At 42.8% G+C, this 27,951-nt stretch overlaps 1 protein-coding gene across 3 annotated transcripts in view; it reads right to left on the minus strand.

The window, feature by feature from the left end:
• The window catches only part of LOC147033270 (kinesin-like protein KIF27), a 54,874-nt gene extending 27,283 nt beyond the window's left edge, over nt 1-27,591 (minus strand). For all 3 annotated transcript variants that reach the window (XR_015055508.1, XM_085871458.1, XM_085871459.1), the window contains exons 1-7: nt 27,461-27,591; nt 21,214-21,515; nt 16,697-16,891; nt 15,851-16,497; nt 14,824-15,150; nt 9,170-9,309; nt 8,969-9,043 (exon numbers count right to left, since the gene is read on the minus strand). Coding sequence is in view for 2 of the 3 variants with exons in the window: in XM_085871458.1 (XP_085727584.1) it covers nt 8,969-9,043; nt 9,170-9,309; nt 14,824-15,150; nt 15,851-16,497; nt 16,697-16,891; nt 21,214-21,514 (1,685 nt within the window). In the remaining variant the exon portion in view is untranslated. The remainder of the gene's footprint in view (nt 1-8,968; nt 9,044-9,169; nt 9,310-14,823; nt 15,151-15,850; nt 16,498-16,696; nt 16,892-21,213; nt 21,516-27,460) is intronic.
• Between the last annotated feature and the right edge of the window lie 360 nt (nt 27,592-27,951).

Here is a 27,951-nt window from a genome sequence, read left to right on the forward strand (position 1 = left end):
CAAGGCTGAGCGGCGTGGAACTCTTACTATGGGGGAGTTTGCAGAGCTGAGAGCCCGAGAAAGACTTCCAAAAGACTCACCCTGTGATGACAATGATAGTCATGCTACTTGTTAATTAGTGTAATTATAACAACCTAGTTTTGAATTACCAGTGTGCTTTGACCTGAATGGTAATGATGGGATACTCTTATGGTCAATGGGACCAACAAGTGATACTCATGATAATGTTTGCATGCACCGGGTTTGTTGTCACATGCATTAACATGGGGAACAGTTAGTAACTAATGGAAGTTGTGTATGGGAACTTAGTTAATTACTTTCAGACTCAGCTCATAAAAAAAGAAAAGAAAAGGGAACTCATTAAGAACACTGGAGGCACATGATTTTTCTTCATTGTGTCTTTTCCTCCATGACAATTCATATTGGCATTCAAATCATCATGTTTCTTTTGGTTATAATTAATATCAACTTTTTTTTTGAGATTACAAATTGAGAAACCTTTTATCATACAAGTCTCGTAATCTTAATTTAAATGTATTGGGGTCTTCAAGTGACGGAGTATTCTCCCTATCCGTTTTTCCTAACTTCTTCTTGAATGGATCAAAATTTGCGGAGTAATTAGAGTCCGTATCTTTGAACCAGTAACTTGGGACGGATGTGAATGATTGGTTATATCACAGTTAGGTTATTGATAAGTTGTAGTGATTGATTGATATATTGTCAATCACTGTAGCTATGTACCTTGTTGATCTGTTAATTGAGGGTAGGGAAAAGTTTCTGAGAGTTGAATCGAGATAATATATTAAGTTGAGGTACTTACAAAACATTGAAAGAGGGTCTCTGTTATTAAATTGATCGACAGATTGGTCAACATTACATATTAAGAATCATAAGTTAACTGCAAGGGAAAATCAAGACATGAGGGAAAGCAGCATGGTATTTACATAAACATATTGCAGAATGGCTGGAAGAGTGGCTAGATCAACAGCAATTATGAAATCAATTAATGGAATAAGGAATTGTACCATGTACTGGAAATGCTTTCATATTTTGTGGGGGAAAAAAACAAAAAGGAGAAACAAGAATTATGCAGAGTACAGAAGGCATGACCATGTGAAATGAATGTTAAATCGGTCAGAATTTAAGAATTATATTATTGACAAGTCTGAAGACGACGATGGTTCACAAGCGGTATTTGACGATGTAGATTGTCTCATCCTTGACTTCTGAAACAATGTGATAATTTTTGACCAAGTTATAAAAATGATCAATATGATGTGGTACGAGTGACAGGTTATTAGCTGCAAAATGTCGAAAACTCGGTTTCGTTCAAAATCTTTAAAAATTTGACCTTTGCATAACCTTTAAAGGTCACAAAACAATGTTGTGGACATTAAAATAAGGAAACAGGATACGTGCTATAGCTTATTGGAGTTAGTTCGTCGAAGGTCGAAAACCCAGTTCGATTCCCACAACTTTGAAAATTTGACCTTTGTGAACTTTAAAGGTCAAAGGTCAAGGATTATGACCTTTGGTGCAAAACTTCCTCTGGAACATTCCAGGAACAATATAACGTCATAAAGGCTATATGGCATTTCGCACTCCTCGGATTATCCATACTTTGATGAAATCAGCGTAAAAACAAACTTGAAGGGGGTGCCACGGGCAAGGTGTTCGAGATAGAGCAAAATGGTTTCAAGACTTTAGGTGGGGAATGACCTCAAGATTATGCATAAAAAAATATTGTCATCCCAGCTCTCAAAGTTTGGGCGGCCGTATGATTTTTATGTCAAAATTCGCAATTTTCTAAGTTTGTGACCTTGTGACCTTGACCTTGGGACGAAAATGAAAAATCGAGCTCCGTGGGGCAATGCAGGTGCCATTGGGCTAACCAAATACCGAAACCCCTGCCAGATTCGACAAACCCCCTCAGAGAAGATGTAAATTGAAATCGGCTACCCCCTAAAAACACGTTTTTTGGGCGTGGCTCTGCCCATAATGGGCGCACCACGCCCATTCTCAGGAAAACATAACTTGATCATGATATAAACCTTCCACCCAAATTTTATCAGGATCAGATCAAAACCCACGGAGCTATGCTCGGGACAGACAGACAGACAGACAGACAGACAGACACACATACACACCAATAACGAATATAGTGGCCACTTACTGACTCATGAACCAAAAAGAGAGCAATGATGCCACAAGCCAATTTAAATATTACCTGTTTTATTTGTTTTCTGATTAATTGGGCAGGTGCATGATTTTTGATTAAGTAGTACTTCTTGTACGTTTACTTAAGTAAGTTGAGGTATTTCTAACACTGACTTGACCATCTTTCATCAGTACAGAAGTGCTAAGTTAGCTGGGAAAATAAATAAATAAATACATAATGGCAGTTGCTCTGGAACTGCTTGTGAATGAAACTGTCAAATGTTTAGCAGATATGAATGTTAAAATGATTGCAAATGTTAAAATGGTAACTGTGCAAAATCGAATCGCTTTGGATTCGGTACTTGTTCCAAAAAAAAAAAAGGGGGGAACCTGTCCTCTTGTTGAGTTTGAGTGTTGTACTTATCGCTCAGACGAATTAAAATACATTGAAGAAGAAGAAGGAGCTCACTTTCATAATTATTGTACAGATGATAGAATATTTTTCTTGACTAGAAGGGATTTTCTTTTTGAAGGATGGTGAAAAGAATTATTGATTGCAAATTGGAACCCTGAAAAAGACTGTTGCCCTTTCAACATGGAAATAGCAAATGAAATGAATGTTTTTGAGTGTACATACAACTGAGATTTCTGTATATTTTAGCATGTCGTTTAGGTGCAAAAAACAAGGAAAGGAAAGGGATAAAATTTTGATATAACATATAATGCAAGTTAAATGCTTCTATAAGAACCTTTGTCAGTCTGATTGAAATACATGAGCCCATGACGTTTATTGGTTGGCGTGTTTTATCGATGCTTAACCTTGATTTTGTTTGTTTCGGAGTGTTGAGAGCAGTTGAACGATGCAGTGTACGATTTCGTCTAATGAAGCTTTGGAAGAACTTCCACCAAAAGATTGGACAATGGGGAGAACTCAGATTTGGGTGATTGGGAATTCAACACGTGATCATGACACTACCCCCTTACTGAGGAGATAAGATGAGCATGTTAAAGAAAAAAGGGAAAAAAGAAAAAAAACCCACTGAAGAGAAGGTTGGACAAGTCAAACCACAGCAAGGCAAAGATTTAACGTCGCCGTTGCGTGGTGCCTGCATGGAGGAATGTCCCCAACTACACTCGCAAATTGCTGCTCTGCAGATACATCGTGAACTTGCCGTGGTTGCACAATGCACAACGAAGGCCCTGAAGGTCCACACGGCAAGTCATCTGCAACATGTTTTCAATGGTGAGGGTGGGGCTCGTGCAGCCATCGCGGCTGCCTCCAACGTGCACAGCTCGCCTGGTGAATCAAACCTGATTGCACAAACTGCTGCTACGAGGCCCCATACTGTGCTGGGGCTGGATCTCTGGGTCACATCTCGAGACCTTTTTGTCTCCTTCAACCCAGTGTCGGGCCCAAGCTCGTACCTGCCAAGATCTACCTTCTCTGCAGCTCAAGGAGTGCCTCGACTGTGTTTCCCGTTGGATGCTGCTCTATCTACACCCTGACCTGCTTATCTTCTGGCCTCGGGTAACATGTCTTTTCGATTTGTGACACATGCTGATGAACAGGCCATGAATTAAATGGAAACACACTCACTAGCACTCGCTGCCATTGTTGATTGAACTTGTGTAACGGATATCTTTTCTCCTCTCGGAATGGGGTATGGTGATCATGTGTAATATAATTATTAAAATTTTCCTGACATGGAAAAAATGGGGGAATTGTGGAGGAAAAATAATTATATTCATGTACTCTCAATTATAATTGTTGCTGGTGCTTTATAAATTTGATTTTTATGCTATAGTCATATTGGCTGTCAGTTATGTTTCCCTTTACGTAAATATTGATAAAAGGAATGTCTTACGATGAAACAAGGTGACCTGGTTGATAACACTACAACTTTTGCCATGATTATGTCATTCTCTTTCACCCAGTGGACACGTATTGCAGTTTGAGTTCTTTTGCCTAATGCTTATGAGACCCATGTACTCACTGCCTTTTTATATACACAATTCCTTATATTCATTTCTTTGTATTCAAAAAGTATATAATCACATTCTTACTAAGACCTATAACCTAATATTTTATCTCCCACCTATCCTCTACTGTCTGCTTCTTAGTATTTTGTATGACCAGTAAAATGCTTCTCGTGTGAAACCAATCTCACCAAGGCCAGCTGGAGGTCATCATTCATTCTCTCTCTGTTCTACCAGACCCCTCCACTCCTACCAAAGTATATATATATATATATATATATATATATATATATATATATATATATATATATATATATATATATTAGGGTGGAGTGAAAATGAATATTTTTTGTAATTTTCATATTTTTGATCTGGAATAGTTTTTAAAAGATGTAACATAATTAATAAGTGATGGACTAAATTTATTTTTAATTTCTTTAATGACTTCAGGTAGCCCAAGTCTCTCAAATATGACAAACAGTAACAAAAAAAAAATAAACGAATATGGATATTTCAGATAAAACTAACTTGATAAAAGTTAATCAAACAGTCATTGCCATTAGTAAATATGCAGTCAATGTCAGAAAATCACATTTTATATTCTTTCTTGGTGTTAAACTTTGCCATCTTGTTCCTTGAGTTTTGCCTATTTCTGATCAATCCGTCTCTCGATGACTCGCCGTACACTAACTTTGACGCCTCGATTACGAGTTTGATTCCGCGCTCTACGGCTTGTTTATGGCAAGGGTAACGCTTAAAGTCTACTTATGGGATTTCAGTTTCATTTATTAATGCCCACAGTTCATCATTCGTCATGTTCCACAATATCGGTGGTTCCGTCACTTTACACGACATCAGGTCAGGTCAGGTATGGGAGCATGTGCCAGAACAGCGCGTCGCTGCGTCCACTTTCCGCCGGTACTCCAGGGGCCTCCATCTGGCCATCCCCCAGGCAGATGCCAGGCCCATCCCCATCTCCTTGAGATGATGGTCAACCTGCTGCAACCACGAGGCACGTGGTCGGCCCACTGGCCTCCTCAACTCATGAGACTCCCTCGCTGAGAGAATCTGGTGAGCAGGATCAGCGTCAGGAAAACGAGCCACATGTCCATACAGCTGCAACTGACGCTCACGGACGATGCAGGTAACAAATCTCATCCGAGTCTCTCTCAGCAACCGCTCGTTGGACACAAAATCCGACCAGCGATAGCCAAGGATTCTCCGAAGAGACCTGGTACCAAAGGAATTAAGTCTCAGTCTCAGATCCTTGGTCAGAGTCCAAGTCTCGCATCCATAGAGCAAGACTGGAAGTACCAAGGACCTGAAGACTCGGACTTTTGTCCTCCCGCACAGGTACCGGCAGCACCACACCCCATGATCCAGTGAATCCATGACTCCCCAGGCGCGACCCAGACGTCTATTGACCTCTGACTCGCAGCCAGCAGAGACATGAATATCACTGCCAAGGTAAGTGAATCTCTCCATGACCTCAACATCTTCACCACAAACAGACACAGACAGGACAGCAGCATCCAAGATGTCACCGAAAGCCTGGATCTTAGTTTTGACCCAAGAAACCCGTAATCCCAGCGGCTCCGACTCCTCATTCAGCACCTCGAGGGCCCCCAAAAGGATATCTAAAGTCTCCGCAAAGATGACTGCATCATCTGCAAAATCAAGGTCCGAGATCTTGACATTCCCAAATGATGCACCGCAGCTTGATCTCTCCGACATCCTCCCTAAAATCCAGTCCATACATGTGCTGAAAAGTGTGGGGGCCAGTACACACCCCTGACGAACCCCAGTATCAACTGGAAATAAGTCAGAGATGGTACCACCACACTTCACAGCACTCTCAGTACCAGAGTAGAGTTCAGACATCAGATCGATCAGTTTTGTGGGCACCCCACGAAGACCAATAATCCTCCAGAGGACATCCCGATTCACTGAATCCAACGCTTTACAGAGATCAACATAGGCTGCAAGCAGCCCCTGCCGAAACTCTCGTCTGGGTTGGGTGAGGACCTGAAGAGCAAGGATACGGTCAATCGTTGACCTCTTTGGTGTAAAGCCTGACTGCTCTGGACACTGGTGCTCAAGCAGATGGTGGCGAACCCTATCAAGAATTATCCGAGCAAAGACCTTGCCCGGCACTGAGAGCAGCGTCACCCCTCGGTAGTTGTTGCAGTCTTGGCGATCACCCTTCCCTTTCCAGAGAGGGACAACAAGGCCCCTCTTCCAATCAGTTGGGATGATGCCTGTGTTCCAGGCAGAGCACAAAACTGCATGCAACGACACGAGTGCAGCATTTCCACCAGCCTTGAGAAGTTCAGCATGGATGCCACAGATCCCTGGAGCTTTGCCCCGTTTCAACTGGGTCACCGCAGCCTGTGTTTCCACAAGCGAAGGTGGACCACAGTTGATTCGAGGGACAGCAACAGGGATTGTAACACCCTTGACGTCCAACTCGACAGCTGGGGGATCAGCCTGGTACAACCGCTCAAAGTAACCGGCCCAGCGGGCCATCACTTCAGACTCCTCTGTCAAGAGCCTACCACTCTCTGCTCTAACTGCAGTGCTCCGAGGGATGGACTTGGATGAACGCAATGTGCGAATTCCCCTGTAAGTGGGACGAGAATCACCTGTCCACAGGTGGTGCTCTACCCCCTCACAGATTCCTCGCACATAGGCCTCCTTGTCCTCCCTCAGTGCACGTACAGTTTTACACCTCAGCTCCCTGAACAGCTCAGCTCTGCCATTCAGCCTGGCCCTGCGACTCTGGTCAATGGTATCCAGTGTCCCTTGAGAGACAAAATTCTTCTTTGCCCTGCGGTGAGCTCCAAGACATCCACCGGCAACATCAAAGACGGTGGTCTTGAAGGCATTCCACAACTCTTCAGGACCCCCCAAAGCACCCAGACCCCCCAAGTGTCCACTCAGCCTGTTCACAAATTCCTCAGCTACTCTCTCATCCCTGAGCTTGCCAACATCCAGCCTCGGCTGGGATGGTACCATTCTCCAGGATTTAAGGTGCAGCTTTAGAGTTGCTACAACAAGCCTGTGGTCAGTATTGAGGAACTGAGCATTGAACACGACATCCACTCCACCATTTCTGTGTAATCCTTCGCATCAACATTCAATTTTGGATCAACAAATTGCCGCACCGAACAATCTGTCTCATCTTTCTCTTTCCGTGCCTTCAATATTCTCCTCAGAACCAACTCGCGTATGGGTGCTCTTTCATCTCTCACCATACACAGCAGAAGATTTTCGGTGTGTGCAAAGTACGCGTTTCTCTGAATTACAGGATCGATAAGCTTCTTGTGAGCAGGCGACATGTATCGTGATTTCTGAATCATGTTAAACACATGACGAGCTCCGTCCTTACATGATGGCTTGCTTTTGATGGCAAACCACATAGGTGCATACACACGCATGATGAACGTGGCCAAATGAACAAAGTTTCTCGATGGCTTCTCGGTTGGGACATACAGACGCAAAAGGGGATTCGCCGTTGTTAGCCATCGTGAGATGTGAGATGCACGCAACACACAGCATGTTACACTGCCAAAATATGTACTCAATGTCTTATCATAAGACAATAAAACACATGCCATGCCCATGTTGCTGAGCAACCACATGAGAGAGGGTCCTATGGGTTGGCAAAGACAAGCTGGTAAACTATGCCAGGAATTTTCCATTGCTTGCAATAATTTTAATATAATGGGCTCATCTGCCACATTATTTACATTAATTTCTGGTGTAATATTATGGTACACAATCAAAGTAGTAATTAAATATTTAAACTGTTTAAAACAAACAGATTTTAAATTATTATGCATACTGCATAGTTGTATAATATCATTAACACAGGCAATATAAATTGCAAAAGTAGTTTCGGAGTTATCCCCCTTGAAATATTTATTTTCGCGAAAGTTATTAATATTTTGAGTGAGTTGGGCTACCTGAAGTCATTGTTTTAAATGATTATAATTTTGCATGATGAGTCATTAGTGGGTCCTATATCTTTTACAAACTATTCCAAAGGCATCCTGCATATTCTTATATTTCACTCCACCCTAATATATATATATATATATATATATATATATATATATATATATATATATATATATATATATATATCAGGAAATGTAAGCTTAGTTTAGTGCAAATCATTGTGGATGTTTACATCTCAGTGTTTTGGACTTCGTGGTACCACGCAATAAATATTCTTTGATGAAATGTACTTTTCCTTGTGGACAGTGGATTATTTGTGTATTGCGAATTGAGCAATAGGATTTACACCGAGTCGGTTAAGACAACAAAATTCCACGACAGGAGGTTCAAATGATTTATGTAATCAGCGTCAAATAATCACTTGAGGCCACACATCCACCTTTCATTTTGTGATCCTGGTCACCAGCCACGGTTCTTGTTGACTCGGTGACGACTAATCCAGGATGAACTTCCTTTTCTTCTTTTATCCATAAATGGGCAAGTTGTGAATCATTACCTTATTTTTCTAATTTTTAAAAACGACAGACAACAACACACAAAGTAGTTGTACTCATACTCTGCATACCGTAATGACTGTTTTGTTACCTAAGCCGCATCACAGCAACCGTCAACTGCTTTACCTCCCCAGATAAAGTCCTTCATGGCCCTCGCCATTTGGAATTTCATTTTGGTACCTTTCAATGACGACATGACACAAAGTATAAATGAAGAGGAAAATGCGATTAAGGTGTGATTGGCTTAACCAACTTACAAGGCATTTTTGTTTGTTTGTTTAGCATCACAATGTCAAGAACAGTTCTTTGTTATTACTTACTTGGTCTGATGATTATTGGGAAAGCCATTTGTTTTTGGTCTCTTGTTGGAGCCGAGTAGTCTTTTCCACATGTTCCTAAGTTGAAGAGACGAAGAAAGAAGCAGTTTGTTGTATATGCTGAGGAAACTTTATCCAAAAGAGTGAATACCAAGATAAAAAGGTGTAACTTAAGTTTTAAGAGAAAGAGAGAATGTTTATTACCTGAACCATGTCCAAAACGTTTCCTTTTTAGTTTCGGGTTTGAAGAAGGTCACTTTTGGGCCATGTTCTGGAAACCAAACCTTCTTCTGTGATTTTTTTGGGATCATGTCCACCTTTGTCTCCAAATGTGTTTGGCTTGCCTGAAAAAGAAAAGAAATCCACATTATAGTAGAAATGTGTGAAACATTATCTTTTTCACAAGCCTTTCCTTCCAACAAATGTACCACAATGTGCCCTCCCTTCCATAAGATGTCAAAGAGAAAAACAAGCGAAGGTGTAAAATCCCCCCAAAATTAAAACATGCTTTACCTCACCTGTAGTGGCAAAGGAAGCTGTAGTTAAATGTAATTATTTACAATGCATTGCCAACTGCTCCAACAGCGGTGAATGAGTGTCGAAGGTATGGTAAAAAAAAAGAAACTTGAATTAACTGTGATCCATTTGAATTTGCACGTAAAGCGAGTGAGAAAAAGCAGCCGTCACCGCAACAAAATTGAGCAAACCTGAACTTTATCAACACCTCGAGATGTCGTTAAAGGTAACTGTCATGTTATGGATGTTCAATACTGTTATGAAATTTGTATGACAGGTGTTTCCCACAAAGCTGCTAAGAGGATATTAATTAATATCATTGGTCAGGATTGTGTGCCAATTTATGTAAATATCACAAGACCTGCTCCCTGGAATACACTTAATTTTTTTATACTGTAAAGGTCAACAAAAGAGCTGAAGAATTTATGCTGTTGTCAACACTTTTGATTATGAGGTTCACCTGAAGACAATATAATAAGTGAATCATTGATGGTCACATATATCGATGTGAAACCCCAAGCCAATGAATCTGCAACATCGACTGAGATCTCTCTGTGAACCAAAGCAATCTTCTTCTTCTTCTTCTTCTTCTTCTTCTGTCTTGCAGCTTGGATGCTGGGTAGCTATCATTTTGTTTGGGAGCAACTATGCTGCTGATGCTGTGCCCTAATACCAGTATGCTGGTACTCATTTCACTGACCTCAGAAGGATGACAGGCTGAGTCAACCCCACCTGGTGTTAATTCAGTGGCCAACGGAGCTCAAACTCAAGACCCTAATATCCCAATGCCAGTCACCCGAACCACTAAACAAACACCAGGCTTACCAAAGCAATGAATTGTTCGCATCAATTTGTATTTTAATGCAGTACTGCAACCAACACTACTGGCTAGGAGACAACGTTTACGGTGTTCTATCGAATTAACATCAAGCCAAAGGGAGAGCAGTTTTGTTTGTTTTTTAAACAATGTCTCAGGCTCATTGTAGAGGTGCCCCTCCCCCCACACACACACACACACACACACACACACACACACACACACACACACACACACACACACACACACACACTGAGCTTGGGGGAAGTGCTGTCACTTAGTGGAGCACTGGCAATACCAGCAACGTCAAGAAGAATGGCACCACATTTTTCACCGCACTCAGTGGGGACTTTCCCAAGGAGGAATTTCCTCCACCTCATGCATGACAACCTATGGGGATTGTCCATGCTCTTGTCCTTTTAAATGCTGAATGTCAAGTAAGGAAGCAGCACGTGCCATTTTAAAGGCTTTGGTATGACTTGACGGAGTGTGAACCGCCGACCTCCTTGACTCGGAGCGGACGCTCAAACCATTACACCGCCGAGTCTGGTATTCCCAGGTTTCTGTGGAAGAATTCCCAGGCTGAGTTAATATCAGGGATGGTAGCTAGGGTTAGGGTGGAAGTTAGGGTTATAGGAAACTAGTCCTGAAGTGTGATGGCTGCTTGAAGTCCTACCAGTTTGCCTGAGGGAACTGCCAGACTTGCTGGCACTGAGGCTGTTCTCTGAGAATGGCCAGAGAGATGTTGACCTTCACAAGCACATGATCAGATGAAACAATTGGGACAAAGGAGTGAGAGAGATACATTGGCGGTTTAACGTTTACCGTGTTCCATCAAATTAGCATCGAGTCAAAGGATAATAAAGATCAGCAGTTTTCTCTACTAACCAAGCTCTTAAACACATTTGTCCACCTGGTAAATGTTTATGAAGTTGAAGGTAAATTTGGTGAGCATTGTAGCGAAGGGGGATGTAGGTGTACTGGATGAAATGCCTGCGCCAGCTACAGGAGCATTGAATCGAAACTGGGGTGGGGGGGGGAGCTATTTTGTACCAAACACTTTGTACCCAGTGTACCAAACAGGGATCGAGGGAGATGTTTCTACATAGAGAGGAATCTTGCCCCATCTTACACTGTTTTCCAGTGAAGAGCAATTTCATCTTGATGGACTACAGGGGCAAAACCTTCAAAGACAAATTATGTTGTCAAACTTCAACATGATGCAAGATGGGGGAGAGAGAGAGGAGAGATGCTGCATTTTATTAAGAGGGGAGAAAAGTGAGGAGGGGACAGATAGAGAGAGAGGGGGGAAGGGAGAAAAAGAGAGCAAAGGATGAGGGGCGGAGGGGGAATTAGCAAATAATGTTATGTGATGCTTTATGAATGCACGTGCATGCACACACACGCACACACATACCATTTGATGTCATAAATGCATTCCTGGAAAACATAATTTATAACTAAATCATGTAAATCAAAATTCAAAATCTTTTTGACTTAATGTATTCCTGACAGAAAAAAAAAATTGAGTGGAAACTTTTCAAAGAGTAAATTAATTAAAATATTATTACAATAAAATACTACACATAGGGGTCTGTTCGTCTTATTTTTTTTACTGTGCAGAACAAGGCTGCAGCTAGCTAGCATCATTGACTGAGGGTGTGGCAGTGCTGCTGATGCAGTGCCCATCCAGCTTAGAGCAGGAATTTGGAATTTGTTCAGGGTGCCAGCGACGACAGCTCGTCTACTCTTCGCAAAGGACAAAATCCACCAAATAATAGCAGCAGCCAGACGGGACTCCCATTTTAACGTCCATCCAAGGGACGGCGCATACACATTGATGGATTACCCTGCCTGTGAAACTCTGGGATGACAGTTTACAGCAGAGTCATGTAATTTTTTCCCACATACGTATCATCTTTATTTCCTGTTCATTTATAATTGTGTTACTCCACCCCTGTGGTGAATAATAGTAGTCATGGAATTGGCCCCCCACAGGGGGAAGATCCTCTCGTGGACAGGCCCTTGCTGCTCCTATGGCTGGCAGCGAGTGTCCTGGAAGCAGCAGGAGAAAGAGAGTGGCATCTATATGTGGGAGAATTGCATATTCAGCCAGTGGGTTGCCCAGATAGCTCAGCACTGGTACGGTTTTCCAGAGGACCTGGGTTTGATTCTTGGTCTGGGCATCGAGTCTGGGCATTTTTGCCACAAATACAGATAAAATTCACTTTTATAGTATAGCTAACCACATATCGCACTAAAGTGTGTGCCCGGCATTCGGAATTATTTTGGGAAAAAAAAACTCAACAAAAACTCATTATTTTCCATTTTGATTTTAGCTAAATATCGTTCCCCTTTGATAGTACTGTATCGGAAGAAGATTACCAAATCGCTTTGCTCACAGATTTAAACAAAAGACCCCCTACAAAAACAAACACATCCCCCGCCAATTAATGAAATGTAACCACACCGCACGCAGCTAAGTGTGTGCAGCCCGCACGGCAGCTTGGGAGATATTTTTGATCGCGTAATCGCATTCCCCTGTAGAACGTTGGAGTGTACGACCAAGGTATTGTCTCTGCGGCGAGCTTCAGCTGCTTTTCCTTTTCGATTTCAGCTGAATGATACTGCTTCAGAGGATTACCCGTCACTTTGCTGATGAATTTTGACAAAAGATGGCACGTTGTATCCTTCAAACATTCTGCTCTATTCACTCTCATCATTTCTGCCTGAGATCATCTTCATCAACCATCCTTGTTGCATATATATGGCATGAGCAAAAATCACTTCCTCTTTGCTGCGAAGCTCCGTGTTGGATCATTTGGTTTCAATCTCCGCTTAAAATGAGTAAAGTGAAACACTTTGAAAATTTCCAATTATTCTCACTCAGGTTTCAACATCACTGTAATGCATATCGATAAGTTGTTTAAACTTTCTTTTCCTGTATAAGAATATTTGGACAACCAGCTACCACCAGGTGATGCTATACGATACACATTTACATAGAGAGTTGAGGTCTTCCTGTGTGTGTGTTATGAATATATATATATATATAAATATATACATATATATATATATATATATATATATATATATATATATATATATATATGTAGATGTACATATATATATATATATATATATATAGATGTACATATATATATATATATATATATATATATATGTAGATGTACATATATATATATATATATATACACACACACACACACACACACACACACACACACACACACACACACACACACACACACACACACGGAAGATGACGAAGATGAGGTCTAGATTCGAGACGATGAGGATAAATGTTTTAAGGATTTTTAATACGAGTGCGGGCCCGGCCCATCGGGGCGGGCCCGTAGGGGTGTGCCAGCATGTGCAGCTTCCAGTACATTCGCTGCCATTGACCATTGCCACTCCTACGCCACGTTGAGGCGACAGGGTAGGTATTCCATGTTCGAATTGTTTTAGTTTTAAAATAGTTTAAAAAAAATAGTTTGCAACTCTCCTCCCCACTCTCGCACCTCCTCTCTCCCCCTCTCTTGAATTGTGATGCCCCCCTCTCTCGCACCTCCTCTCTCCCCCTCTCTTGAATTGTGACGCCCCCCTCTCTCACCCCCTATCTATAATTATAGATAGATAATCTATATAACTCTCCTCCCCTCTCTCGCCCCTCTCGCACCCTCTCTTGAATTGTGACGCCCCCCTCTCTCGCACCTCCTCTCTCCCCCTCTCTTGAATTGTGACACCCCCCTTTCTCTCTCGCCTATCTATAATTATAGATAGATAATCTATATAACTCTCCTCCCCTCTCTCACACCTCCTCTCTCCCCCTCTCTTGAATTGTGACGCCCCCCTCTCTCTCCCCCCTATCAAACACACAGACATTAATATTAATATTAAGACACACAGACATTAATATCAAACCTTGAAAAGGCACATCAGCGGGTTCCCAGCAATATTCCTGGCAAGTTTCAATCAGATCGGCCCGTCAATCGTGCAAAAGAAATAAAAATAATAATAAATAAACATTAATTGTGACGTCATTCGTGACGTCATAGCACCGTGTCTTGTCATTGGTCGACAGATAAATGGCCGTAACTTGGGAACCGCTCGTCCGATTAATATCAAACCTCGAAAAGGCACATCCACGGGGCCCCGGCAATATTCCTGGCAAGTTTCAATCCGATCAGACCGGCGGTCGTCGAGAAACTGCGGTCGCAGACAGACAGACAGACATACATACAGATACACACACAGACACACAGACACACACTGCTGGAATTATAGATAGATGGTTATGAATGGTTTTTAGTGGCATAAACGATATACTGTATGTGGTAACTCTGTCACACTATTTGCTATATATTAAAATGATTTCCCTGGACAACACTTGGCATGAACAATTTGACATTTCAGTGAGAATGTCAAGTTTTTAAATGATCACTTCACAAAACATTTCTCAATCACAAAGGTAAAGGTCCATTGGAAAAATTGTGTACATTACCTCATGCTGCTGTTGCTGTTGCTGCTGTTGCCGCTGCTGCTGCTGCTGTTGTTGCTGCTGTTGCTGCTGTTGCCGCTGCTGCTGTTGCTGCTGCCGCTGCTGCTGCTGCCGCTGATGCAATCCTTCATCAAAGCTATCTTTGCTATAGTTAAATATGGCTCTCCTGCCCATCCTGATCCAAGCATTGACGTGTTTCATATCCTCTGGTTTCAGGTTGCCCTTTCTCAGCTCACGAAATATGTCAAATGCCTCACGTGTGCACGTCTCAAACCGTTTGTACTTTGGCATGAAGTTGGCCACAAGATGCTCAAAATCTGGACAATTATTCTGCAAAAGCCACCAGACAAGAGCACACCCATTCTCGCATTTCACACAAGCAATTCTCAGTTTACACAGAAAATGAGGTCAAATGTAAAAACATGGTCAAAATCGAATCACTGCACTTAGACACAGCACAACACATCACAAACGGGAACAGCACTCGGTAGAACGCATACCTCCACCAGGCTGAACAGTTTACATTTTGTATCCCACCGACTGATGTATCGTTTTAGCCCGTTTTATCGTTTTAGATTCTCAATGGTGAAGAATCAAATTTAAAATTCTAGTATCCAGATTCGGATCTTCACCAAAATCGAATCAATTTGTTCTTGTAAACACCCAACATGTCCATCAAGTTTCGTCCAAATTCGTCCATAGATTTTTGGGATATCATGCTATATATAGTTTTTTGCACCCATCTCTCGCGGTGAAGAATCATTTTCAAAATTCTAGTATCCGGATCTGGATCTTCACCAAAATTTAATCGATTCATTCTTGTCAGCCACCCAACTTGTCCACCAAATTTCGTCTGAATCCATCCATAACTTTGGACATATCCTGCTCACAGACAGACAGACAGACAGACAGACAGACAGACAGGGGTGAAAACATAACCTCCATCCACCTTAGGTAGCGGAGGTAACAAAGCCCCTCAGCATCAGATCAATGTACACGTTGCTGTCAGTCACATCATACCAAAACAAACCTTATCAGGTAAGCTTCTCTGTAAAGAAGTACTGACGTGCTTCCTTTCCTGCAGATGTTGTTTAACAGCCTTTTTCCGGTCTCGTAGCTCCTGCTTGTACTGTTCATTCACGTGATTCACCATCGTCTTCGGCTTGATGTCCCTCGCTTGATTTGCGTACTTCAATGACGTTAATGTATCCAACGTAGAGGCTGGGTTGATGCATACGATCATCACAGTTTTGGCATTTCCCTCGAGAGAGTCCTTCAAAATCCTCGTCAGTTTAGAGTTTCGAAAAGGGATGTGGGCCTTATCTGTGTTTGGGATGGCAAGGGAACTGATAACTTGGGCAAGTGTGGAAAGGCTTTTGTTTATGTTGATCGACTCGTTGAAGCGCATTTTGTTTTCTGAACGACCCATCCTTTCGTGCCCAGCGAGATCTATAAACGTAAACTTTGATATTATTTCTTCTCCTTTCACAATTCCATCCTTGGTTTTTTGGCTGTGGCCACGCTGCTGGCGAAGGAAGATTGTGAAAATCGTATGAGACCTGCTGGACCGCTTCCTCAAAAGTGTATTACCAACACGCCTCCTGGTGCTGCCTTCTTCAAGAAAATGGAGAAGATCTTTCTTGGTATTCACAGCACATTCTTTGACTCCACACAAAACTAGAGGAAGATGGAGAACACATATTTGTTGAATTTTATCAAACGTAGAGTTTTGCCGATATCTCCATGATTGTTAGTCCTCGAGGACACATCATTGTGTTAAAATAACACCTATGTGCAAATCAAGCATAGTGTTCAATCACTGACAATATGTGCTGCAGTTACAATTAATATGTAAAGCTTGGTTTGTCCATCTCACCCGTATTCCCCCATTTGTCATCTCGAAGAATGATATTCATGTCGTTTTTCTTCTCCAAGAGGTCTCGTAGTTCCTCGTTGTAGATTTCGATGTAATAGGTGGCCAAGCTGTATTTAATGCCTTTTTTCTCATTCAGCAAATTGAAAATATCGTCAATGGCTCTTGGAATAATCCCCAACTTAACTTTGGAAACATCTGTTGGAGAACAATTAGCTTTTGGTAACAACAAAAAAGCATCATCATTGTTATTAATTACTCATGTGCAGAGCTGTGAAAAAAAAAATGAAAGTGGAATCATCAATTCCAAAAAAATGAATTGTCCATTGTTCCAATTGTACCAAAATAACAGGACAAAATTTTAACTTTACATAATGTACTTATAGTAAATTTGGGATACTACTGAATTCTGACTTACTTATGTTCTGTGTGTGATGACTGAAGAAAGCAAACAGGAAAAGTGACGCTTGCTGACTGGTTGGTCTGCTCGCTAAACCCATTAAATTATCAAAAGTTACTTGTACAGAAAAATATAATAACAAATTTTTTTTAGTGGCAATTTATTTATTTTTGAAAAGTTTTTCAGTGCCAATTCACCCCACCTATTTAAATCTACCTCCTCCTAATCCCTCACCTGTTATCCCTTCTAATTACCCCTCCCATCTTGCCCCTCATCCTACCTCTGCTTTTGGCACATCTTCACTGTCTTCTACTTCAGCATCAGCTCCTCCATTGTCCCAAAGTGTGTGGTGTTCAAACATCTGTGGGCTCCATTCTAACCTAACAGATCTCTCTAGATCTCTCTCTGTACACTCTTCATCACCACAAACATGCTCCTTCCTTCCTCTCAGCACAACTCCCCATCTTCCCAACCGCACAAATGTTGTACCTACCCCTACCCACTCCCTTCTTCACCATACCTCCTCCAAGTCTCATTCTTCCCCTCCTTCCACCTCTCCCATCGCCCTCCTGCACCTTGGTGGTGCCTGCTCTCATCGCCTCCCCTCCCTCCCCCTCCAAGCTTCCCTCTCACCTTTCTCAAAAACTCCCCCTTCACCCTTCTCCCTCCAATATCCCCCCCTCACTACCCCTTCTCAAAGTCCCCCCCTCCTCACATCCACAAAGGTGCCTCCTTCCCCTGCCCTCTTTCCTCCATCCCATCACTCCACCTCCTCCAATGTTCAACTGCCCTCCCGCTGTACCTTATCCCATCACCACTGAGCCTTTTTTCCTCCTCATCTGGCCATCCACCCGAGCTCTTCTGCAATCCCCCACACTCTTTGAACAACTCTCCTTACCTGCCCCCTCCTACCTCGTCCTACCCTACCCCTCCGCTCCCCTGCACCCAAATTCCCCTCCCTTCCCTCTTCTTTAACAGAGTGGACCTCAAACATCTGGGGCCTTCGCTCAAACCTGACAGATCTTTCCATGCAGGTTGCCATTGACAAACCAGACATAATCTGCTTAAATAGAAACGTGCCTCCTTCAAGACGTCTATGACTCCCAAATATCTCTCCCTGGTTACTCCCTCCTCCGGTATGACAGACCTGAGCCTCGTCCTGGTGGAGGAGTTGCTCTCTTCATCAAAGACTCTATTCCTCACTCTCCATGCACTGCTCTCACTCCCCCACACCCCCAGGAATACCTATGGCTATGGCTTCCCCTCCACTCCCACCCCATGTTTATATGTGTGCTGTACCGTTCACCAATCAGTGATGACTCCATTTACACCTTGCTCTCTGAAAACATGGACCAGCTTCTATCCTCTCATCCCATCTCTCTCTTCCTCATGCGTGGTGACTTCAACTGTCATCATGCCAGTTGGCTGGGTGTTAGTACATCTCTCACCTGCCATGGCACTTCAGCATAAGACTTCTGCGATTCATTGGGACTGACTCAATCGATCAATTTCCAGACCGGGATCTCAACCAATGGTACTCCATCTCTTCTGGATCTGACTTTGGCCAATTTCCCTGAAAAAAAATCTGCTGTTCTTCTTCCGCTCCAATCGGTTCATCTGACCACGTGCTTGTCAAAGTAGACATCTCTCTGGCTGTTATTAGAGAACCAGCTCAACACCGTCAAGTCTGGCATTTCACTCAGGCCAACTGGCAGGGACTTCAAGCAGCCATCAAACTTCTCGACTGGTCTCCAATCGCTACTTTCTCCGACATCAACTCATCCTGGGAATTCTTTCATAGAAACAAGCTCTCTCTAATGCACAGATTTATCCCATCTTGTCTTCAGTTGTGCTCCCCTTCCTCCCATCCTTGGTTCACTGAACCTTGTGGCGAGACAGTTGTCCTGAAACAACTTGCCTTCGCTTCATGGAAGGCAAATCCAACTGAGGGTAATCTCAGTTCCTTCCATAAAGCTCGGAACAAATGTGTGTCTACCCTTAAGAGAGCCAGAGAACAACATCCTTCTAATCTGAAGTCTGAATTCTCAAACCTCTCTCCTTCCTCCAAATCCTGGTGGTGTCTATTTAATCTGTTTCTGGTGTATGGTTCCCCCTCCATCCCCTCCCTTTCCTCAAATGGCCGCACAGCTGACGCCGCACGTGAAAAGGCTGAATACCTAAACTCCGTGTTTGCTTCTAAATCTTGTGTCCCAAACCCATCACATTCTGTACCCACCTTACTCAGTCGCAGTCAACTGTTCCTGGACTTCCACCTCATCTCTCTTCTTTCCACAGATATCCTCATGTTTCTGTTCCACACTGTTTTTGTCTTTCCATCTCCCACCATTCTTGTCTCCTGTTCCCCTTGTTGTACATTCTGTGTGTTAGCTCTCATACGAGCCTCGACATTGTTTCAATTATTATTATTATTTTTTTTTAAGCAAAACCAAGTCGCAAGTTGGAAAATGAACTCCACAAAACGGCGACGTAGAAGCAAATGAGTCTGCGAGGCGACACTGGAAAATCTTGGATATATGCTGGAGGCCTCGGTGGGAAGACACGTCACGAGATATGAAGTCTCCATGGGAGAAAAGATGAATGCATAGGGCTAACACAAACAGCATAGAAGAGTAAATACTCCACAGTAGAATTAGCATTATCGAAGCCAATTCTATGCATGCATGTTCCCGGTATGTAGAGATCGCAAATTTCTTCCGTGTTCACCGTGTGATTATGACTTGCAGTTTTAGTTTCTAATGAAGTGTTCGCATTGGCTATTTTGGGTATTCCTGTTTGATTTCACCAAGAATGGCATGATACTTCAAAATCGAAAAATTATTCACCAATTTCCCTCAATTTTTTGCATGAACTATCACATATTGCTCCGCAGTCGTCTCGTTTATATCCCTGGGGAGTGACAGGGGGTTTCTGCTCCTCGGTTACGGCTGCTATGTGATGTGAATAGATCGCTGACCCGTGTGAAAGTCGCCTCCCCTCTCAAATCTGGTCTCTCGAGCTCTTTGCGCATGCTTACTCTCTCGATGTGCTTCCGTTCTCTGCTCAGTGCATGAGCATTGCGATCAACACATCTGTGCGTTTGTCTGTTTGTCGGCAGAATAACTCGACAATAGGAGCAGCTGCAATCACTAAATTTGGCACAAAGCTTAATGTTGTACTCACAGATGCGATCATCGTAATACTCATGTGCCGGCCTATGGCCACAACATGAGTAAATAAATACAACCCTGTACTCGATTTCATTCAACTGTATAGTTTTCCTTGCGAGTTCAAAGATCAAACTGGTCTGAAACTTGTAATGTTGCGACGATAACATATTTTTTGACGCACAATTTTTCTCTTAGGATTTCCATCTACATCCCTGTTCTTCATTGCACGGCCCGCAAGCCACCGGCAGCCCCTGGTGGCCGAAAGTGTGGCCCCTGACGTGTGGCCGATAATCCACAAATGTGAAAACACCCCATAATAATCCACCATAAGTGTTATCAAATTGACCGGATGGTTTCAAATGAGTGTTCCAACATGAAGCATAAAAGTAATATAACTACATCAGGACATGGTTGCAGGATTCAAACAATTACACTTGCAGCCCAGTTAACCACAACGAAGAAGAGTATGTGGAGGTGGGGCCAAATAGCAGCCATTATGGAGTCCTGCAGGCGGTGTAGCGGCTCTCGCACTCATGTCTTATCGGCAAAAGCGGCCCTCCTCGAAAACACAGGTGAAGATCACTTCTCGACATCAACATATTTTTCTCAAAAACAAAAAAGCTCTTTCATTGAATGAGATCAATGAATCATAAAACTTCACTTTATCAATCATAAAATTTTATCGTTATCACCATTTCTGTAAAATGTTTCATCAGGCATACGTTGTACAAGGTCATAAAGAGTTCATGGGGTGGGGAGAGGGGGGAGTGGAAAGGGATTTGTGGAGGTTGGGGTTGGAAGAAAGAGGTATCCACCTCTTTCTGGCGAAAGTAACAATATCAACTTCCTTCTGTTAAAACCAGGAGGAAAAAAAAAAAACAAGTCTTGTGGAGATGAATGAAGGAAGGATCATATTATCGATGGGACGTGAGCACACAATACCACCCACTCACTTTTAGTCACCGTTCCCATGGTGTATGTCTTCCCAGAGCCAGTCTGTCCATAGGTGAACACTGTGGTGTTGCAGCCTTCAATGAATCGTGGAACCAACGGGTGCACGCAGGTATCGAAAACATCCTTTTGTGTCAAGTTGGGACCAAAAGCATGATCGAAATTGATGACTTCTTCCGGTGTGTTGACTTTCACCTGATGCTGACCGTCAACAATCTGCACGCAGACTTCCTCGTCCTCGAGGATCTCCCCACGACACAGCGGACGGATCCGTACTGCCACTCTCATGGATACTTCTTCCATCCTAGAGGAGATACAGCAAAAAAATTAAATAAATCATACTTTAAGTCAATGTGCTAACAAGTCATCGCACTATATTAAATAAGGCTCTGCATGTATGTACATCTGGAAATCATCGAAATAAATAAATAAATAAATAAATAAATAAATAAAGGACTGGCTCGATCTCCACCAAATTTTGCACACCCAGTCAGATAATGGGCATAAATACCCCCCCTCCCCCGCCCCCATGAGTGTTGGGGAGAACAACTTGCCAAACAATGCGATTCCTTCAGTGGTTTTGAGCCCAACCAGGAAGAAAAAAAAAGTCCCATATCTCGAGTGCATCCTGTTTTGAAGAAATGAACTTGAGATATGTGCAACAGGTGAACTGGGTGAAGCCTTGTTGCGTTCCCCTCATTGGGGTGGGTTTGATTCCGACGGCTACTCAGTAAAAAGTTCCACACCATGTGATGGAGTGGGTAGCTACCCAAGCAGAAACAGGTTGACTTGCCTCGAACCGGTGATTTTCTACCGTCACGGAAAATGAATGGAATTCATGAAAATGGTGACTGGAAAGGACAAAGTGAATCTGCCGTGGGATGTGGTGACAGTGACACATGATGTGGCGATCGTGACAGCAGGTGATACAGTACATTCTAGACAGTTAAGTCATGATCAAGTCGAATTATAAATATAATATAATCACTGTATTGTCTGATTTCTGCCTGTCATCCTTCCGAGGTCGGCAAAGCGAGTGCCAGCTTGCTGGTATCCTGTGTCGGAGTGGTGACCCATCCAGGATTGTGTCCAATAGCTAAGGAGACTGCTTAGGCAGCACCAACGCTCTGCACAGAGTATGGTCCCCAATGGATGCATTGTCTGATTGCCACCGCAAGTGAAGGAGGTTGTGTTTTTACCCCTGTGTTTGTTACTTACGAAATCTAAAGATTTCATAAGTATATTGATGACTTCCGTCCTCTGTTTGTGTATTTGTTTGTAGGCACGATAACTCGAGAACAGAAGAAGCTACCAATGCAAAATTACACCACGTGATTCAGGAGGGTGATGGCTCATGCTGATTAGATTTTGGTCAAAATCGGTCAAAGGTCAAGGTCACAGTGAGGTCAAACATCCAAAAAAAAAGTTATAACTCGAGAACGGAAGAAGCTACCAATGCCAAATTACACCACGTGATTCAGGAGGGTGATGGCGAGCGCTGATTAGATTTTGGTCAAAATCAGTCAAAGGTCAAGGTCACAGTGAGGTCAAACATTTGATTTTTGATGGTTTGGTACAGAATCATCGTAGAAACTTCTGGTTTGCGTCGCTACCTTCTCGAGAGACAGCTTTTATTAGACAAGGTCAGAGGTCAAGTTGACGATTTCGTAAGTACCAGTCGATGACTGCTTGTTTGTTTGTTTGTTTGTGTGCAGGATATCTCAAAAAGTTGTGGACGGATCCAGATGAAATTTTGTGGACAGGTTGGGCTTGTGACGAGGAAGAACCGATTAGATTTTGGTGAAGATCCATATCTGGATCAGGCTACTAGAATTTATAAAGTGATTATTCACCATTGAGAGATAAGGCTCAAAACCGATATATAGCACGATATCTCAAAAAGTTGTGGACGGATTTGGATGAAACTCGGTGGACACGTTGGGTGTGTGGCCATGACGATTCGATTCGATTTTGATGAAGATCTGAATCCGGATCTGGATACGACAATTATTTAATGTTTAAAGTGATTCTTCACCATTGAGAGATCGGGCCAAAAACGATGTAGTACTGTGGAGCAATGGTGCTTAACCCGGGGGTCACGGGAAGATTGTCAAAACAAATAAACAAATATATAATAAAGAAATTCATAAATATTTTTTGAAAATGATTTTTCAATTAAATCTCCCATACAAATGTTATAATGTACTCGTTATTAAACAGATTTGAGCAGCAAGTGAAATGTGTGTGAGACAGAGACGAAGCACAGTACAGTGGCGGGTGCTGAAAGTCAATGTTAGCGCCAGCTAACGACTGCAAGGTGGCTGAATATGGATAGGTGGCTTGTCCAAAAACGTCTGCCAGCTCAAGATGTGGACCAAGACGACGCATGTGAAGGTGGGCCAACTGTTACAAGTTCAACTGAAAAACGTAAGGCGCTGGGCGGCAGATTTGGCCTCCAACAAGCGTCGGAAATATCAGACTGACTTTCTGCAGTACGGATTCACGTGCCTAGCCAAAAATGAAGTGGAATATCCACAGTGTTTTCTGTGTTCAGAAGTGCTTGCTCACGAAAGCTTGAAACCAGTGAAATTGAAGAGATATTTACAAACCAAACACCCATCCTACATTGACAAACCATTAGATTTTTTTCGTCGTAAGGAGGGAGAACTACAGAGCCAAAAGACGACTGTACGTGAGCACTCTCCAATCCCTGTCAAAGCCCTGTTGGCTTCATATGAAGTGGTATACCTGGTTGCTCAATCCAAAAAGTCCCATACTATTGCAGAGAGCCTGATCCGCCCAGCAGCGATTGCAATGACCAGAGCTATGCATGGTTAAAAAAAAAAATAGCTAGCACACTTGAGACTATTCGACTGTCTGATGACGCAATGGCGAGGCGCATTGGTGAAATGGCCAACGACACTAAAGAGCAGCTCATTGACCGAGTGAAGAAAAGTGGAAGATTTTCCCTCCAAATTGACGAAACAACGGTTGTTTCCAGTGATGCACAGTTACTCGTTTTTGCAGTCTCCAGCTTAAAACCAAGAATACAGGTGCTTTGTTCAAAGAAACAGGTCCAGCCATCCCACGAAAATGAGTCGGTGAATACTATCTGACAATACAAGCCTGTGCCTTTACAGATGTAACTGTTAAAAAAAGAATTATTGTGTGTTACTGTGTGTCAGTATTATATGAATTATTGTGTTCAATCTGAAAACTCATTGAGAATCGTTTTTATAAAGGGGAAAATGCAAAATGAGATGAATGATAATTGGCTGCAAGCCTACAACAGGCATATAATAACTGTTATAAGAACTGTGAATGAACTGAGAATAATAAGCCTGTAGGGACACTGAAAGGTATTTGCACTGTGCTTGAAGCTGTTTTGCAGGCCCAGCTATATGAGAATGAATGATAATAGCCTATTGTCAGCAGCTTGTACAGCAGTCCTGTTGCCTCCTTCACAATGAGTTGTGCTGTCAGATGTTGAATAAAATTTAAAACTGTACTTAAAGCCAAATTGATTTCGTTTTTGTTTTGTCGTTTTGTTTTCTGTACATTTTTGGTCAGTAATGCAAGGTTTGTGTACGTCTGGTAGCCGTCATGTGTGATAGTAACCTCTGTCTGCAGCAGAGGATCGCTCAATCTTCCAGTCCGTGTCCCGTGCATAAATAGGCCACATACCGCTCTTTGCAATTACAGAAGCCTTTTTTTTTATGAACGTGGCTGGCTGTTTTTACTCTGTGTTATACATCAGAGTATAAATAATTAATTTGTGATGCCAGTTTAGTTTAGTTTAGTTTTAACAGCTGGCAGTACCTAGGCGTTGACCAATGTGCTCCAGGCACTGTGGATTTTTTTTATGCGCTCTGTGACGTCACTGCAGTGTGTTTCAAGTGCGAGTCGGGAGAGGGGGGGGGGTCACGAACCCCAACTTAAATTTTTTTGGGGGTCGCGGCTCCAAAAGGTTGAGAACCACTGCTGTAGAGCACGATATCTCAAAAATGTATTGGGACTGATATGTTCTCATGGATCATGCATTACATGGCGGAGGTATGCGCTCTACCGAGTGCCCTTCTAGTTTTGTTTATGCAATTATCCAGACTTCATTCACACGACGTGATTACGAAAAGTAGTAAAATCACAATTTCAATGTCCATCTCTACCCGGAGCGCGAGCACAGCCGATGCTCCGTTGTCGCTGTGAACCTCAATATTGATTGCTGACACTAAATACCGAATAAAATTCCATCTTGTGTTATTTTTTTTACAGCTCTGGAGAATCAGTCCGCCAATATTAGCCGGTAAAAGTCGAAAAGGTCGAAGTTTGGGTGTCAAAGCTGAATTTTTGCACACTGACCCGGGAGACCTGTTAGATATCCCACAAAAAAGTCCCGAAGAATCCCATGGGGCGTTTTTCCAAAATTCAAGATGGCCGCCACATCGCCGCTCAAATCATGAAATCAGCATAACTAGTAAATTATTGATCATAGGATACTGCTTTTGGTGTCTACTTCCATGTTTTGTGACCCAAGGAATCCAATGGAAGCAAAATTAATCACCTCCAGCCATATTTTTCACATCATAAGCCTCCCTTTTCATCACCATCAAAGTTTATCCACGCATTTGTGCAATCACGAACCTTCTGCCAACTCTTCTTGGAGAAACTGATGATTTTTAAACGATAGAGTTTTCAACGAGGCATCAAACAGACACTTTTTTGGACGAAGTTACGTCTATCATTGCATCACTCGACACCGACATTTTGGCGGAATCTCACTGTTCCGCCGCCTTAAGAGCCCATGGCAAATTTGATTGGTTGACAGTGTAAAATTTTGCCCAAGTACGACGAAACTGAAGATTTTTGAAAGTGCAAACAAAGAGATTCATGCTCTACTGTGTTCAAATATGTAATTCAACTTGAATAAGAATGAAAAAAATTAAAGGCTGCAGAAGCAAATGACACAAGCAATGAATCTAAAGTTTACTGCCATCGATGCACCTTCTTTTACACCACAAGAGGGTGGGGGGAGGGGCTGAGGACAGGCAACGAGACGAGGGCACAATGTGGTGTGACAGGCGAGGGCAAGATGTGGTAAGATATGGTGAGGGCAAGTTGTGGTGAGATAGACGAGGGCAAGTTGTGGTGAGATAGACGAGGGCAAGTTGTGGTGAGATAGACGAGGGCAAGTTGTGGTGAGATAGACGAGGGCAAGTTGTGGTGAGATAGACGAGGGCAAGTTGTGGTGAGATAGACGAGGGCAGGTTGTGGTGAGATAGACGAGGGCAAGTTGTGGTGAGATAGACGAGGGCAAGATGTGGTGAGATAGACGAGGGCAAGTTGTGGTGAGATAGACGAGGGCACGATGTGGTGAGATAGGTGAGGGCAAGATGTGGTGAGATAGGTGAGGGCAAGATGTGGTGACATAGGTGAGGGCACGATGTGGTGAGATATGGTGTGCCGGGGCGAGGAGGGTAAGATGTGGTGAGGATAGACTGCTATTTTTTTTTCCTCCAGTGCTCTCACGTACAGTGTGTACAGTGTGTAGTGTGCAGTGTGTACAGTGCCCCAGCTAATGATGTACCCCCATGTCCAAGTGGAAGATAAGATAAAGCTCCAGATGTGGGGGAACGTGCATCCCAGAGGATGGGGGGAGGTGGCAGAGCAGGTGAGCACGATGTTTGCCCCACACCTTCACAACTCATCGGAGTGAGGACAGGTATCGGAGGATTGGACACAAACAAATACGTAACCTTTGTTTGTTCATCAAGGATCCAGTGTTAAACCATCGAGATCAACGTTAACTATCAATGAAGACCCAGTCTCGTCACAGAGGGATGAGCGATGTCAACAGGCGACTTGGGAAAGGAAGATTTTCCCTCAAAACACCGAGATCCTTCGATCCAAGTTTCCCGCCATCGGCTCGTTTGGAAATCTTGACTCGATATATTTAATTACCAGCGACGTCCAAATCACAAAATTATTAAAAAAAAAACACACAATCGTTAAAATCACTGAGGTAAACCATGATCGAACCTGAAAGGTCGACCTCCCTCCGGATCACCGGCTCCGTTTATTTACCATCATGGAGTCGGTTTCCAAACCGGTTCAACGCTCCTCCCACAACCGACCCCATCAACCGGCATCGTCGACGATTCGGCACGAAATTGAAATGGAAACATCGACCGAGCAATTTTACCCGCTTTAAATAAACATTAAACTTAATAATAACGAGGTATTTAGAGGTACCTTATCCTTCTTCAGAGCTTCCAAGAAGGTCCGGCGAGAAATACCGTGCAAGGCGAGCGTTCCGTCGCGCAGCAATGTTAATAATAGTAACCATGGAAACCGGAATGCAGCTCCGCCCACCCATTATGACGTATTCCAGCGCGCGAACGCTGACTCACTCGCTCACTCTCGACGTTCTGATTCACGAGGAAAGAATCGTTTTCGTTCTGCTTTTCACTCAATAAGTTATTTTTTTTTACTTTATGAATAAAAAAAAAAAATAGCAATGGATTCCTTCGTAAAACAATTAGCGCGTCAGAAATAAATTAATAAATATCCTTCATCTCGTGATTTCGAATGAAGTGACGTCATCCGAGCAGCGAAGGTCGCGGTTCATGAATGAAACTGAACGAAGAAAAAAAAAAACAATAAATGTTCCCCAGAAAAAAACTCATTCGCACGATATCAAATAAATCGAGCCGTTTCCATGGCAACGTATCGAAAAAAACTGA

Source organism: Eptatretus burgeri, chromosome 2 (assembly GCF_056783735.1).
Source record: "Eptatretus burgeri isolate ZD-2024b chromosome 2, Ebu_testis_v1, whole genome shotgun sequence".
Taxonomy (NCBI): domain Eukaryota; kingdom Metazoa; phylum Chordata; class Myxini; order Myxiniformes; family Myxinidae; genus Eptatretus; species Eptatretus burgeri.